A 13,944-nucleotide genomic window follows, 5' to 3' on the forward strand; every position below is an offset into this window, starting at 1 on the left:
GCTGTACTTTATGATAATAAATTATTATTCCGCATAGTTTGCTTGATTAACTTATATGATTTGCAGAATGGTTTTAACAACAACATTTAAACGAGCTTTCAGGTGCGACTAATCATCAACAGTCGATTGAATTTATTGTTTTCAAAAGCAGACGGGCTTTAATTGAGTTTGCACCGGTCTTAAGCAACAGGAGCCATGTTTTCTGTGCTTCACTGGACAGATTCATAAAAGAGAATCCTTCATTCGTCCTCCATCACGTACAGCGACAGCTGCCACTAGTTGCCAACTTTTGCAGGCTCGATGTGAGCCAAAAACGTGTTTCAAAATCAAATAATGACCATCACACTGGGCTGGAACGAGCGGAACGTTCAATAACGGGTCGAGATTGTCCGCGATCCATTTCGAGCCCATTTTCATAATGATGTTGCCACCATCATCGCCGGAACCGGTGACAAGATGACATGTTGGTTGTCATCTCTCCTTCGGGGCCCAGTGTTGATGTGACACTTCCCGCACCGACGGCACAGGATGGGATAGTACGGGATGCGGGACGGGACCTCATCAATATTTCCACTCTCGGCCGGAGCGACGGGAAAAAGCCGACGAGAGTGTATCATATTTCCATTGCAAATTGGACCTCGATGGACCTCGACCTCGTTCGCCAGAGTCTAGGCAGCGCACACCTATCGTTCCAGGGCTGGGATTTCCGCAACTGGTTGGCCGAGTGAAATGATCGATCCAGCACGGTGTGACCAACGGTGTGCTTCGACACAAGGGTTTTGGATTTAAAAGCGTTCAATTATTTAGACTTTCATTACCGATCACAATTTTGGAGCCGAGCCATGGATGGATTCGGACCTAAGTGGCCGAACCTGGGAAGGCATGGCTGGAAGCAAACGCTGACAGGAATTGCCACAACGAACATGAACATGTGGCATTTAATCAGTTTTGGCCACTGGCCAACAGTGAAACCCACACACCCTCAAGGGAAAGCCGTCTGCCAACTGCCAACGGTAATAGTGCTTCGAGGGAAAACCATTTTCTTCCACTAGGGACGCCTCTTTACCCATCATTTTTTCTACACTGAACACGCTCAGCGCACCCTTTGCACAGTTCCGGTGTTCAATGATTTTTAATTTGAAAACTAATTGAATTTTGTTCCACCGTAAAGCTTTGCAGCTGTCTTTGGCTGAGCAAAAGCCAAGAAAAGAATCCAGTTCAAGCAGTTTCATTCATCGAACCGGACCGAACATTGGAAGAAAGTTTGCTGCTTCGCACGACAAAGAACGAGAAAAAAAATTAATTGGAAATCGGAAATAGTGTGTTTGTTCTTGCGATGCAACCGCATAACTGCTGCTGGAGTTGCATTTAGTCGAAAGAAATCGTGCACCAATCCAAATACAGGACGCATTAAAATCATCTCATTTTCATTGCAATGACTTTGATTAAAAATTCACTTACACCCTTCCAACACGTGGCTAGAAGTGGTTCGAACTGGTTCGAATGATTGCCGGACTGCGTTGTTACGATATGAACACGGATTACGGATATCCCTTTGCCATATCCGGTTCTGAATATTTGATGATCGCTAAAAATACCCTAAGCAATTATGTTTCCATTAGCGCACGTTTTTGCATGCTGATGAACCAAAAACAATGCCACAACACGAAGCATCCCTCGCTTTCAACATAGATACGAGCATCGAGACCCATTAGATGGGGCTAGAGCACGTAGATCCATTGGTCCAGACCCCGAGGCCGGTCGACTATTTACGAAACCAATAAAGCATAACCAAATTCCTGTTTTAAGAGATTTGCAATCGTCGTTTCACATATACACACAAGGCTACACTAACACATTGGTTCTGGATTCGATTGTGTTGAGGTTTGGGAAAATAATCCTTCCTGCTAGAAGGAGGGATAAGGGGGTTGAGCGAATCGGTTGTCGCTCCTGGTTTTCGATGAATCGATTCCACCAAACCGAAGAGCAGAAACCGATCGATTGAGAGCACGCGAATGGATTTTTCCGGCATGGAACGGGATGCAACGCAACTCAAACCCAGGATCATCCATTTGCCTACGGTTTGTTACGATTTGTCAGTCTGTGTCCAGGCCCGCTCTACTGCATTATATGGCCACCGCCACCGTGGCAATCCATTGCAGACTACTCCTTCCCTCTCTTGCTCTCATCTGTAGCATTTGTCAGGCGGTTTCCGGCGATTTCAGAGCGAGTTTCTAGCGATGGAATGAAGTGAATAGGTACTGAAGGGATCCCAGAACCTTCCTGCAAACATCACAATACCAACATAAATGTCTCAATCCCTATCGATTCTCGCTCGCCTGTCAATAGTTGGACCGCGAAAGTATTGTCCCAGTTGAAGTATTGCAAAAGAATAGCCATCATTAAATAGAACGGATAATCCGCATCATATAAGCTGGATGAAACACAACTTACATTCATTTTTATGCAAGTGGAAACTCACGAAATTCGGGTTGTAAAGCACCATGTAGCTCTTGTGGCATTTTCACGCTCGATGACAACGCCAGAACTGTCGCGGACATCTAACCTGACTATAAATCCTACCTGTCAGGACATGACCTGGCATCAGCGTGTCCCATTTACACGCTTTCTGCTGGTTATGGATGTCACAACAAATTTGCACTATCAGCACATTCAGAAGAGGACGCTGACTGGAAGCGTTATCGCAATTGCTACCGTATCATCATGTGAATAGGTGTTAGAGTTGAATGGAATCTCTTCTTTTCTTTTCAAGTAACTTTACCAAGAGCACTAGGTGGAGTAAAGAGAGGAATCCCTACTTTGTAGTGTTGAATAGTAAAACAATAAAAAGTTATTTCTCATCGACCAGTTACATGCACTTTGACATTCACGTTGCCACAATTTCATCCATTCGCTTAAAATCTAAACCTTTTAAATGCATAACTTTGCACACGGTTCGGTATTCCGCACGGCATTCACTTAGTTGGTGACAAGAGAGGACTAGCATACCAAATGCAACTTCTTGCCAGAACCAGACGCAAGCAATGTGCCCACTCGCCACTAGCGGGTCACGCCAAGTGCGGACCACGAGCCACACGAATACGAACTACGAAGCAGTAAGTACCGAAGCATAGAAATGTTTCGTTTTGTAAAGGCATCATGACGTGTCAGAGCAGCGAATATTTTATCGTTTTTTTACTTTATTTGTTAGAAAGCTCAGATTTGTAGCGAGGATTTTTAGCATAGCACTCTACATTTGCACAAAAGTATTCTGTGATGGTTTCTGCGACTGTCACATGCCGTCCACACATAAGCACCATTCGGAATGTAAATAAGTGCAAGTATTATCCCTCGAATGACACAACGGCTGCTTTGTGCGGCATTCTAGTTTGCTCTATTTTTTGAGAGAATGGTGTGCACGAAAACAAATGATTAAACAATAAGCATCACGTTGCACAACCGATGCGCTAAACTCTTATTGGACCATAAAGATGCGTAACTCGTCGCTATGTCCCACCAATCCATTCCAAAGTCAGCTAACCCTGACACCGGTGCAAACACTGTGACCTCAATTGCAGACATCATGCCTGCCCTTGTGGGACCTTCTCTTCGGCACAGGAGAAAGCAATGGAACCCTGTCAAATGCTGTCGACGATTAATTAAATCCACGTTGCTGATTCGAGCCCTTCAACACGTCTCTCGGTAGGAGAGGCAGCAGAATGGGATGGATCAATTTAGAGTTGCATTACGCGAAGCACATACAAATGGTTTTGGGCAGCGTACTTTGCACATTGACCATAAGATTGATCACAACGATCGATGCCGGAGGGTCATCCAAATGCACAACATGGGGCTCATTAGATGACTATGGTGCAATTCATTAGCGTGCGTCGAACGCAAACATCTCATCAAGAAGCTTGTTTGTAGGTCATCAATACCATTAGAAAGGGCGGGGTATCATTATAAGGACATACTCTAATGGTTCTTCGTTGTTGCATAGAGCAATTAGTAGCTTAATCTCTGTACGAATAAGCTAAAGCTTCAGGGAAAGAAAACTTCGTATAAAATAAAGGACGAAATCTACAACCCAAACGAGATCCTTTATCGATTGACCATAGGAAATGGTTTTCATTTTTATTGGAGCACAGACAGTTATTGTTCAAATCCTCATTTGCGCAACCTTACGCCACCACCATCATTCGGCCTCGATTTTCACCAAAAACTCTACATCATTGCTGTTCAAAAAGACCTCAATCGGACGAGGAAAGACAAATTGTTTTTAAAGAATGGCTAAGATTGGACGGCCCATGCAAATCCTCGAAATGATTGGAGAAGACTAGTGAGAAAAGGGAAGAAACATAAAATTCTTTATGCTCGTTTCGCTCATTCGTCGCAAAACCGCGAAAACTGGAAGCCACGGACGAGTAATCCGAAGCATGAATGGCAGGGGAAACTGGAAAAGAAGGTCATTATGCCTACTCACCGATAAGGATAGCACAGAGCATTGTAATCGATTCTTATCGTCTCACACAGCGTACACACCGGATCATAATCAAACAAGAAAAAAGTGAGAGAAAGAAAACCCTCCACAAAATGGCAGCTGTTTGAGAAACAAACAAATTGCTGCTCCTTCGGTCGGCATACCGGGCCGGGTGCCTCTGTGCCGGAACAAGGCCTGCCTCAAATGTCTGAAAGGTCAGATGAGCGGGCCAGCGGATGCCGGAAAATGCTGCTGGATAAAGGATTGTCTAACGAGGTCGATTGTAAGGATTACGGCTGTGGATCGGTATGTGTATTGTGCAAAAGGAGAAAAGACAGAGAGATCGATAGCTGGGGCGGAGGCGTAGCGAAACACAGCCATCTCGACAAGATCAGCAGCCTCGGTGATCCTTTTGAAAAGCGTAAAGCAATAGGTAGGATATTCTACGTCAACTGTCAGACACCAAGTCTGATGGGGCAGAGGTGATGTAGAGGGGCGTGATGGCATCCAGGGGTATCCGCTGGTGTACTCCATCAAGCCTTGTCATTCCGGTTGGCCTATTGGATCTCCTTTGCACCAACAACTTGTTCCCCCTATGACGTGCTGAACGAAGCTAGAGACACGGCTGAAGTTGACGTTTATGCATATTCTCAAATTGAAATTCATTATTCTCTCGAAGAAAGATCCTTCGTTGAGATTTTTCTCTGCTTTTCCTTTTCCATAAATTTAGAGAAATGCCTCGTGGAAGGAATGGAAATTGTTGGATGAACTTTTTTTTACTACAAGATAAGTTGATTTATTATCCTTACGCATAAGAATAAGAATGATTCAGAGGAGTAAAACCTGTAGCCCACTTTATTGGAATCTGGTAATTTAGTAAAAGTTTCCCCAAAACAAGAGCTGGAGATTCTTAAACTCAAATAGAACATTTCATTTTATTCCTTTAGCTAGACATGCCTTTGTGTATAATCACTAAACGAAGAATGATTTTCCGCTTTCTGAGCTTTGATAAAACTGTTCGTCTTCCATTTTCCGCTCACCCTTTTTCCTCGTGCGGATATACACCTCAGCGCACACATATATTTCTATTTTACCACAGTTCGAGCAAATGGACAAATGGCATTCCTTCTGCTGTTGCTTCTATCGTTCATTTGCGTGTCATCATTTGCCCCGGACTGGTGGAGTGCCCTGGGATAAGGGAAACGTTCATCTTCCAATCACATACCATCGTGTGGCCATATTAAAATCATCTCATACACGGTGGCCAACACCGTTCCATGAGACAACTACCCACGCTCACAGAGCCACTCCCATGGGGCGCTCGGCACGACGATGTTGCCTTTTTCGTGCGTCAGTTGTGAGTAAGGCTTGGGTGTAGCGATACATGCAAACATTACAGTCAGCGCCTTGAGTCTGTCGAGGATAACATCGCCAGGAAAGACAAGGAAGTGAGGGAGTGAGCAGAGAGGCACAAGCAGCCATAAAATTACCATCCAGACGTAAGCGGGAGGACAGCCCCACGACGGGGTATCGGGTCGAGATTTATGGCCGTTCCGCTTCGCTTTCTGTGACACGAAAGCTCACCACAAGAAATAACAAAAACACACAAAAGTAACGAATCTAGAAAGTTCCTGCTCACACTTCTTGTCGTTTCAGTAACACAGAAGCCGCACATTTTGTGGCTTCGTTCCATAGTTGGTGTGCTCAACTCTGTTCAGCCTCTCCGACCGGTCTTGCCCCCATGCAATACGGACGGACAGAGGTACAAGGGAGGAAGAACAGGCTCACTTTGGCGAACATAAACCATTCGCCATTTCAATGCAATGCTTTCCATTCGACGACACACAATGAAAATTGACTGCGATGGATCTAGCGGATAAGATGGATAAGATGACCCATCGTACCAGACGGAGGAGAGCAAGAACAATCATCATTTGGGCAGCCAGTGCCCAAGGATCCCTGCATATTCGTTGACCGAAATTGTTTGTTGAGGTTGAAAAATGCCACCATTCGATGGGCTTATCAAAAGGGAAATGATTCTATTCGTGTTCATCTGGCTACATAATTGATTGCCAGCTAATTGAATACCATTTCCATGCTACCGATCATATCCCCGGTAAACGGAAACTGCTATTCAATTTGCATCCCACCAGCTTAAGTTCACACGATGATGCAATCAGTGATGGTAATAAAAAAGGGCGATCTCAATTTCATACAATAGTTTTACGTTAATTAAATGGAAAACCATACAATCAAGCCTACACCTGTAAGGATATAATACCATCGTCGTGTAAATCCCTTTCGATCCGCAATACCACGAAAGTAAAACCCTAACAGTACTCTTGTAAGATGAAAACGGCTCCATCGAAAACAACGACACTCACAGCAATGCCTTTTAACCTTTCACTTAAGCGAACCAGCGCCAGCGCCATGAGAAGGAGTCAAGCTCCTAGAAGACTCCCCTTTCCGTGGAGGTGTGATTCAATTACCACGCAAATCCTGTGAAACCAATCACGATGGAATTGGCCCTAATTTGTGACGCCAATTGCATGATGCTGCTTATGGAAGATCCTTTCACTGCTTCTCGGCAACCTTACATTCTTGACAAACAATTTTCTTTCTCGATTCTTCTAAAATTGTTCATGCTCAAGACGAGCGATCCTGATTGAATCCATTTTCGTTCTCTTGAAACCGGAATGGGCATGGACGAATTGAAAAACACGAGAACCATGTCCTTTTGCAAAACAGCTCTTCACGGGTGGTTAATCTCTCTTTCGCCCCGGGTGCACTAGCCTGTAATTGGTCAAACGAAACACACAAAAACGCCTTTCGTAAGGATTAATTTTAATTTATTCATCATTAACAAGCCCAAAGCTCTCCGGAACGTCACTGGGACCTAACACAGCACAGACCTCGGCACGAAATGATCGAAAGAGGGCCGTGGCCGCTAGCGCCAGCTACAAATTATATTTAATCTCAAGGCTCAAGAAAGCACACCAGAATGGCCGGAGGGAAATAAAATAAAAGAACCACTTTTCCCTATTCCTCCAGAACGAAACGGAAGCAAATAGAATCTGTTATATTTCTCGTCTGTATTCCTGGTCAAACGAAAGGAAGGACACTGGATTGGAACTACATTAACGAATATTTCTTACGGGGATTAAAACTTTATGCGAGTGGCACAGGCACAAAAAGCTAAACATATATTAATGACGATATTTTATGACAATATTCTATGTCTTATCACAACTAATGGAATGGAATTTTGGGATTAGAAAATTATAAACTAATGTTGTTGGCAAAATTGGAGTGTGTTTCGCTTGTTCATGGAGACGCACTTGTTCCATTAGATTTTGTTGTGTAAATTCCAATGAATCCAACTGTCTCTTGCTGAGAGGTTTCGTTGCATCACATCGGTGCGTTCCAGGAAAGACACTCCCGGGGCCAATTTGTCGTACTCGTACGCTCAATTTGAATTTACCGTTCGCGCAAAAAGGCGCCTTTCAGGGCTGTCGGCGATGGATAGACCACTTTACTTCGTGCGCCATTCTTTTTGCAAAGCCATAAACGGAACTAAAAGAAGAATTGTGAGCGGTGAATCGGTGCGCTCGGATAACTGTCAGCGAAAGGCCCGTGGAACCACCTATTCTAGCTTCTTATTCTGCCAGAATGGAGCAGCACCCAACGGACAACAGTAAAGACACTACAAAACACAACACGGCCAGTGTGGAGGAAGTGGAAATGCTGGGAAAACACATTCCATTCGGTATGTCGGACCGCACCCAGAGAAAAAGGGATCCAAAGCGCGTATATCGTAACGATGGCGATGCTTGCCCCACTCGCTAAGTGGCTCTCGAGGGTTCTGTTCCATCCAGGAGCGCAAGAGGAAGCACAAAATGAAAGTAAGCAAAAAGGAATGGCCTCATTTGCAGCAAGGATGGCACGAGGAGTCGGAATATGTTTCTACAAGACAGAGCAACTATTCCCTTTCGTTATGCCCCCATCCTGTGTGATATGTGATGCTTTTAGACACATCACTTTTGGATGAAAGATGAAGTTCGTTTCTCGTTCGTGGCCCCTATCACATGATCGATTGTTGTGCTGCTCTTGCGACAACGTACGGATACACTGGTGATTTATCACCATTTGGTTCATTCACCAAAAATGACCATCCTGGGGCAATTTCATTATCATAAAGCGACGATTCTGGTCGGGAATCGATGGAAAGACCTTGGCAACATAAGCTCACCTGATTGTGGCACTCTCGAGCAAGATTAACCCTTACAGATCAACTCACAGCTGAAACGCGTTTCGGCGTCGTCTGAATCGTAATGAATGTTATTAAATCGCAGTAAACGAAGGAATCTATAAAGAGCCAACTTTTACAAAAACCAAACCGTCCCGCTTGATGAGATCAAAGAAGGCTTCGTTCACCACTGATACTAAAGAAACACAAACAGTAAGCTACCAGGACGAGACCAAAGTATGTCAACTGAGTCCGTTTTTCTATCGTGTAACCAAACCAACAACCTTCAATCTGGCGTCCTGTTCAACCTACGTCGTTCTACCGGCAAAATAAAGGCGTGGACCCACGAAAAGCGTGTCAGAGAATACGAAGACTAGAAGTTCCCCAAGCAACACACACCCACAACGCACCGTGTATCACTTCCGGCCACGGTGCCCGGTGACCCGGAAAAGAGGAGCAAAGGATACAATCTCGACGTTTCACGCACTAATACACACACTCGGACGCACGCACGAAGGTTCGAGGACGCAAACACCCGCACACGTCGCACCACGACACAACGGTTGGATGGTGCTTTTCACGATATCGCGGATCGAGGATGATGGTGAAAGGAGCTCTCTCCAAGGGTGACCACACACAAGGATACTTTTCGGCACGCCTCGCGGACGGTTAACGACTGTCACGCCAAGGTATGGGTGTGAATTGGGGGTGTATGTGTGCTCGTTGTAAAACGATGGTGCGACGACGACGGTGTGGTGGCAACGATTTGGCGGCGGTACAGAGACAGAGAGATAAAAACGGACACAACTTGATTCGATTGAGTGCGGCAACTAAATGACGACAGCCCTGCTCAGACGATCTGTCCGCTCGATGGTGGGTCACCGTGGTTCGGGTCGCAAGCTCGATGTCGCCTTGCATCGTCTGGCCCGAGCGAGAAGAAAGCATTGATGCCAAGGATATCCTTGAATGGGGTAGGAGCGAGAAAACATCCACCCAGCATCCCAGCAGGCTTGCCCGTGCGAACGAACCCATGCTGCTGCGCGGCCAGCTGCTGGTGGCCACAATTATGTGAGTTCGCTTGTGAGTGACTGCCGGCCACGCCACGAGGGTGTGTATCCCGGAATTCCATCACAGATCCCCAGCATCCCCCTCTGGTTGATTACAGATCTTCCACCCAATTAATTATCTTCCGTTTGTCTCGGATTCAGTTTGATCCCAGCGATTCCTAACAACATTTTGAGCATTTTGAGCATTTGATTTAGATTTCGATAATGATCCTCTGGTAGGAGTATCCTTGAGATGACATCCAGCAACGCATCTTCTGGGTGTTGTCATCACGTTCCGGCAAATTATACCGACCCACCAGCACCGAAAGTCCTAGAACGCGGTCGTTTCAAGGGGAGCATGCGCACCGTTCGATATCTGGGAGTCTCGCCCGAAGGCACTCAAAGCTGTCGCTAGCCCTTTTGGTCGCTTCCTGTACCCCAGGACAAACTCGAGACCGAACCCGGCTGACTCGGGATGGCTGGGCTATCAACGTCGGCATGTGCATGCTCGTCCCTGTCGTCGCTGTCGACGAACCATGTGGGATCCACCATGGGCAGCTCATCGCCCAAGGAAGCACCGTCCACACCCCCTGCTGAAGTGGGAAGCGCGGGGAAGGCTCGCCTACTTGACCGACTTTTGCACGAAAGCCTGCAACTGGGGCCCCGGTTCACCGCCGGAAAGACGAAGTCCACGCCCGAGAAAACAAGAAACACGCGACAAAAAGGAAGAAAAAGTAGACCGAGGACCTGTGCTCGCCAAAGGACTGAGCCGCTACTACTACCGAGTTTGGACCGAGCCAAGCTTTCGCGAGAGCCTGAGCACCGATTCCAGGGATTTTAGCGGAGCACGCTCTGCAGCGCAGTCAATGAAACAATCCTACCACTGGTTACGCGGATGGCGGTTGCTTGTTGCGGTGGCAGGAGTAAAAAGGGGGAATAGCACCTGAACTGATGGCGAACGTACGTAGGGGTGGGTTCTATTTTGGTGTAGTAATCGAAAATGCAGGTCACTGGGAGGACAGGTCGTTGCTCGGATACAAAAATTGAAAGAGCCACAGCACAGAAATGAAGAAGACAAAATCCTCCAAACGTAACTCACTCCACAGGAAAAGCCATAAGAAAGATTTCTAAAAAAAGAGGTTCTAAATGATTTGAAAACAGTAGGTTCTGCTTGTTTGCTGTACCATATCGCTTCGCGTATCGATTTCGTGCTTCGTGAGGGAATTTTGTTTCAACGCTTCATAAATGTTTGGCTTTTTGGATTAATTCTTCAGACTAAGTACGTTTGCTGTGCACAGTCCTGGCTAGAAAGGTGATCATCAAAATTGTAGGCATGGATTTTATTTACACAAAAGTTTAGGGCAACAGTATCTAGATAATAAGAGCGAGAGCTTAGCTTCTGGGAAAATGGGAAGTTCAATGTTTAAGCGATATCGATCTATGATAATTAGTAGGAGTACAAGTCAGCGAATAGTTTAACTTCACACCGAAAAACGTACGTTGAATGTAAGAATTGTGTTGCTTATCAACCGAATAGAACGAATGAAATATTGTTACTAAGATAAGGATAGTCGTCATGAACTAGCGAGGCGTTGTTCTCATTTCGCACGATTTTTATTTAGGTAAATCACAATTAAACTCGTTGATGTCACGCGAGGGAAAAGGTCCTTAACGCGTTCATAAAAGCGTCGAGAAAGGACGGAGCTACCCTTTCCCGCGATTGGAAGTAGACCAAAAGGCATCGCACCGAAAGAGTGGAGGTATCCCCAATCGATTATTCTAATCCCTGAGCGTTTTTATGTTGATTTGAATATGACGAACGGCGTTTCAAGCGGTTAAGGTCGCTGTTCCAGATCGCCGCGGGAAATATGCGACTCGAGTTTTCGGAAATTCTTACCAGGTCGTGAGGGTATCCTTTCTGCGGGCCGCTGGCGCAAGCCGGAGAAGTGAGATCAAGTCGCGATTTGCACAAGATTTTGCGTGGGTAAATCATCCAAAACCCCGCCACTACACAACACAAACCATGCTGGACACTAGCACAATCGGGAGATCATCGGGCACATTCAAATTTCACGTATTTTCCGGAACTTTTCCCCCGGATTCCGTACGGCCGGCGCCACCCAAAAAATCTTTTTGAAAAAACCAAAACAAACGCAACCCTTCAGCTCGCGGCACTGTCAACTTTGACCTGACAATGACCAGTACATAACACGGCATCCAATTTGCGCCAACATTCCCATTTTTCTAAACAACCATACACTCAACGGGCATCAAAAGTTTTCCACGTTTTCCACGTTTTGCCAACTCGTGGGGTTTTTTTGGAGTAACTCTGCGTCTGTAGAAAAAGATGGTAAGTGCCGGCGAATGAAATGATGCAATTTTAACTCTTGAAAAACGTGATACTGTCTCCCCCACAGGCGGCTGCTGGCGAGCGAAAGGGCACGTTCAAGGTGGAATTCCTGCAGAAGATCGAACGCGAGATCCAAGAACGGTGGCAAAAAGATCATGTTTACGACGTGGATGCACCGGCCGAACCGCGCACCCGGGATGACGAAAAGTTCCTCGTCACCTTTCCCTACCCCTACATGAACGGCCGACTCCATCTGGGCCATGCATTCTCGCTCTCGAAAGCCGAATTTGCCGTGCGCTACCACCGGCTGAAGGGCCGGAAAGTTCTGTTTCCGCTCGGGTTCCACTGCACGGGCATGCCGATTAAGGCCTGTGCCGATAAGCTGAAACGGGAGATTGACCTGTACGGTTGTCCACCCGTGTTCCCGCGAGATGAACCGTCCGCGGTTGAGGAAAAACCGGAAGACCGCGATGTGGTGCCGAAGGACAAGAGTAAGGGCAAGAAGAGCAAAGCGACGGCCAAAGCAGGAACGGCCAAGTTTCAGTGGCAGATCATGCAAAGCCTGGGGCTGAACGACTCCGAGATTGCCCAGTTTGCCAACACCGATCACTGGCTGGAGTACTTCCCACCGTTGGCAATCAAGGACCTGAAAGAGCTTGGCACGCATATCGACTGGCGCCGGACGTTCATAACGACGGATGCGAATCCGTTCTACGATTCGTTCGTCCGCTGGCAGTTTAACCACTTGCGTGCACGCGGCAAGATCATGTACGGTAAGCGGCATACTATCTTCTCCCCCAAGGACGGTCAACCGTGTATGGATCATGATCGTTCGAGCGGCGAAGGCGTGGGTCCGCAAGAGTACACGCTGGTCAAGATGCTGGTAAAGAATCCGCCGGCCAAGTTGGCAACGGTGGTTGCTAAGCAACCCGTGTATCTCGTGTGCGGTACGCTGCGACCGGAAACGATGTACGGACAGACGAACTGCTGGGTGCATCCGGACCATCACTACATTGCATTCGAGACGGTGAAGGACGAGGTTTGGGTTTGTAGTCGCCGTGCGGCCCGTAACATGTCCTTCCAAGGCTTTACGGCAAAGGAAGGCGAGCTGAAGGAACTCGCTGAGCTCGTCGGTCAAGACATACTGGGCTTGCAGCTATCGGCTCCGCTTACCTCGAACCCGATCATCTACTCGTTGCCCATGCTATCGATCAAGGAGGATAAGGCCACGGGCATCGTAACGTCGGTTCCGTCGGACTCTCCCGATGACTACGCCGCCTTGGTAGATCTGCAGAAGAAGCAACCGTTCCGCGAGAAATATGGCATCAGCGATGAGATGGTGTTACCGTTTCAACCGATCCCGATCATTGAAGTACCGGGATTGGGCAACCTGTGTGCCGTGTACGCATACGAAAAGTTTAAGATCCAAAGTCAAAATGATCGCGAGAAGCTGACGGAGGCGAAGGAACTGGTGTATCTGAAGGGATTCTACGATGGCGTCATGCTTGTTGGTGAACATCGTGGTAAGAAGGTGCAGGACGTGAAGAAGGATCTGAAGCAGTATCTGATCGAACGGAACGAGGCCGATGTGTACTATGAGCCGGAGAAGACGATCATATCACGTTCAGGTGATGTCTGCGTTGTCGCTCTCTGCAATCAGTGGTATCTGAACTACGGCGAGGAAGGATGGCAGCGTGAAACGACCGGCCATCTACGCACGATGGAACTGTTTCACGATGAAGTATCTCGGAACTTTGAGCACTGCCTCGACTGGTTGCACGAGTACGCTTGCTCGCGCACGTATGGACTGGGCACGAAGCTA

General features: G+C 46.9%; 1 protein-coding gene across 1 annotated transcript in view; it reads left to right on the forward strand.

The window, feature by feature from the left end:
* The first annotated feature begins 12,025 nt into the window (after window positions 1-12,025).
* LOC126581586 (leucine--tRNA ligase, cytoplasmic) overlaps window positions 12,026-13,944 on the forward strand; it is a 3,936-nt gene continuing 2,017 nt past the window's right edge. Inside the window, exons 1-2 of the mRNA XM_050245343.1 lie at window positions 12,026-12,122; window positions 12,190-13,944. The exon at window positions 12,190-13,944 is cut by the window's right edge and continues 1,612 nt beyond it. Of these exons, the coding sequence (XP_050101300.1) occupies window positions 12,120-12,122; window positions 12,190-13,944 (1,758 nt within the window). The 5' untranslated portion in view covers window positions 12,026-12,119. The remainder of the gene's footprint in view (window positions 12,123-12,189) is intronic.

Source organism: Anopheles aquasalis, chromosome 2 (genome assembly GCF_943734665.1).
Source record: "Anopheles aquasalis chromosome 2, idAnoAquaMG_Q_19, whole genome shotgun sequence".
NCBI lineage: Eukaryota > Metazoa > Arthropoda > Insecta > Diptera > Culicidae > Anopheles > Anopheles aquasalis.